This window comes from Marmota marmota, unplaced genomic scaffold (assembly GCF_001458135.2).
Source record: "Marmota marmota marmota unplaced genomic scaffold, marMar, whole genome shotgun sequence".
NCBI lineage: Eukaryota > Metazoa > Chordata > Mammalia > Rodentia > Sciuridae > Marmota > Marmota marmota.
Window position 1 is genome coordinate 3,478,613 of NW_025999962.1, and position 1,570 is coordinate 3,480,182.

The following is a 1,570-nucleotide window of genomic DNA, read 5'->3' on the forward strand; positions in this document are numbered from 1 at the left end:
CCCCCTCCTTGGTTCCCTCTCCACCCTCCTCCCGCGCGATCCTGCACTGTTTGAGGCTTGAGGGCTCCTGGCATCGGATCGCGGCATCTTCCCTTAATCGCTGCCGGGTCTGCCTGACAGGGGTGGCCGGGAGGGGTTCCCTTCGTGAGCTTGTCCCGGGGAGGGGAAGCGTGGACAGCCCCCTTCCAACCTTTTCCTTCGGCCTCTACCCCCACGGAGTCCTGCACTATTCGCAAAAGTAGTTTTGGTGATTGTTGGTCCGCGAGCGGCGGCGTGGCGGCCAGCGCCGGAGCGGTTTTGCGGCGTGCGCGTGTGTGTGTTGGGGAGATTAGGACGCGACTTGAATATTTATGAGCTTTGCTCGACACGGACTCGCCGTGTTTACTTGGCTCTTTGTTCCTCCCCCCTCCCCCGGCACACACTCACACTCACACACTCATTCGCACACGCACCCCGGCCGGCAAACTTGCACGGCTGGGGCGCGCCGCCGGGTGGCCTCGGCCCCCGCCCCGCCCCGCGAGCTGCCCCGATGAGGCGGCAGCCACAGGTAAGCGGCCCCGCGCGGCACTGCCCGGTCGCCGCGCGTGCGGGACGCGGCCAGGGAAACTTGGGGCGCGCTGCGGCCGTCCTGGCCCTTGGGGTGCCCGGCGGGGTGCCGTGGCCCATGGGGCCCCGGGCGCACCTGACCCCCGGCCTGAGCCCGCTCCTCCGTGTTTCCGCAGAACGGCGACCTCAAGAAGCAGCTCCACGAAAGGCAGCCGCGGATCGCAACGCTCAGTGACAAACAAGTAAGCGAGGGGACCAGTCCCCCACTTGAGGCGAGGGGCCCGGGAGGGGTCGCCGGGCACTTTGACAGCACCCTGAAAAGTGCCAGCGTAGGCGCCACACACGCAGACTCCCCCAGGGGTCTGTCTCCAGTCCTCGAAGTTATCGACCCCCGTTTCTGGGGAGAAAGAGCCGGTTCGTGGCGACGGAGGGTGAGCGCGAGGCCCCGGCAGTGGCCGAAAAAGACAAGCTGCACCTCAAAGGCGCCGGCAGCCCGGCGTCCATTTTGAGTTGGTGGACATGTTTTTGGAACGTGTAAATTCCCCGGGCTCGGCGTCCCCAGCCCCACACTGGGTGGGAGTGGGAGCGGAGGACGGCGGTCATTCGAGCCTGGACGTCAAACTACTTGGAAGCAATTCCTGGCTTCCTTGGAAGATCTCGCTTTAAAACCCTTCCCTGGGCGCCCCCCTCCCCTCCACTTCGCCGGCTTCACTTTTTATTCTTGGAATCTGACGCCAGCTCCCGGGAACAAAAGAAAGGCGCCCCCGGGACCCCCCGGTTCTGCTCCAACTTTGGTCTCTGGGCCTTAGGGGTAGATGGGGACCCACCAGGAGCTCCTGCGGTGGGGGGCGCGGCGACAGACCCCCGCGCGGCCTCCTCGGGGGAGGAAAAGTTGTCCATTGTGACTTAGTTGCGCTGAGCTCAGCGCTCCGGGTTTCAGCACCACGAACAGATGCCGCCGCCGGAGCTCGGCCGGCCGCGCGCCCCGCCCTCCGCCCTCCCTCCCGCGCGCGCCGCCTGCCGC

At 66.6% G+C, this 1,570-nt stretch overlaps 1 protein-coding gene across 1 annotated transcript in view; it reads left to right on the top strand.

Annotated features, from left to right (window-relative positions):
• The first annotated feature begins 434 nt into the window (after positions 1 to 434).
• Positions 435 to 1,570, top strand: part of Phf21b (PHD finger protein 21B) — a 68,554-nt gene continuing 67,418 nt past the window's right edge. Inside the window, exons 1-2 of the mRNA XM_015501808.2 lie at positions 435 to 547; positions 723 to 788. Coding sequence (XP_015357294.1) covers positions 530 to 547; positions 723 to 788 — 84 coding nt within the window. The 5' untranslated portion in view covers positions 435 to 529. The remainder of the gene's footprint in view (positions 548 to 722; positions 789 to 1,570) is intronic.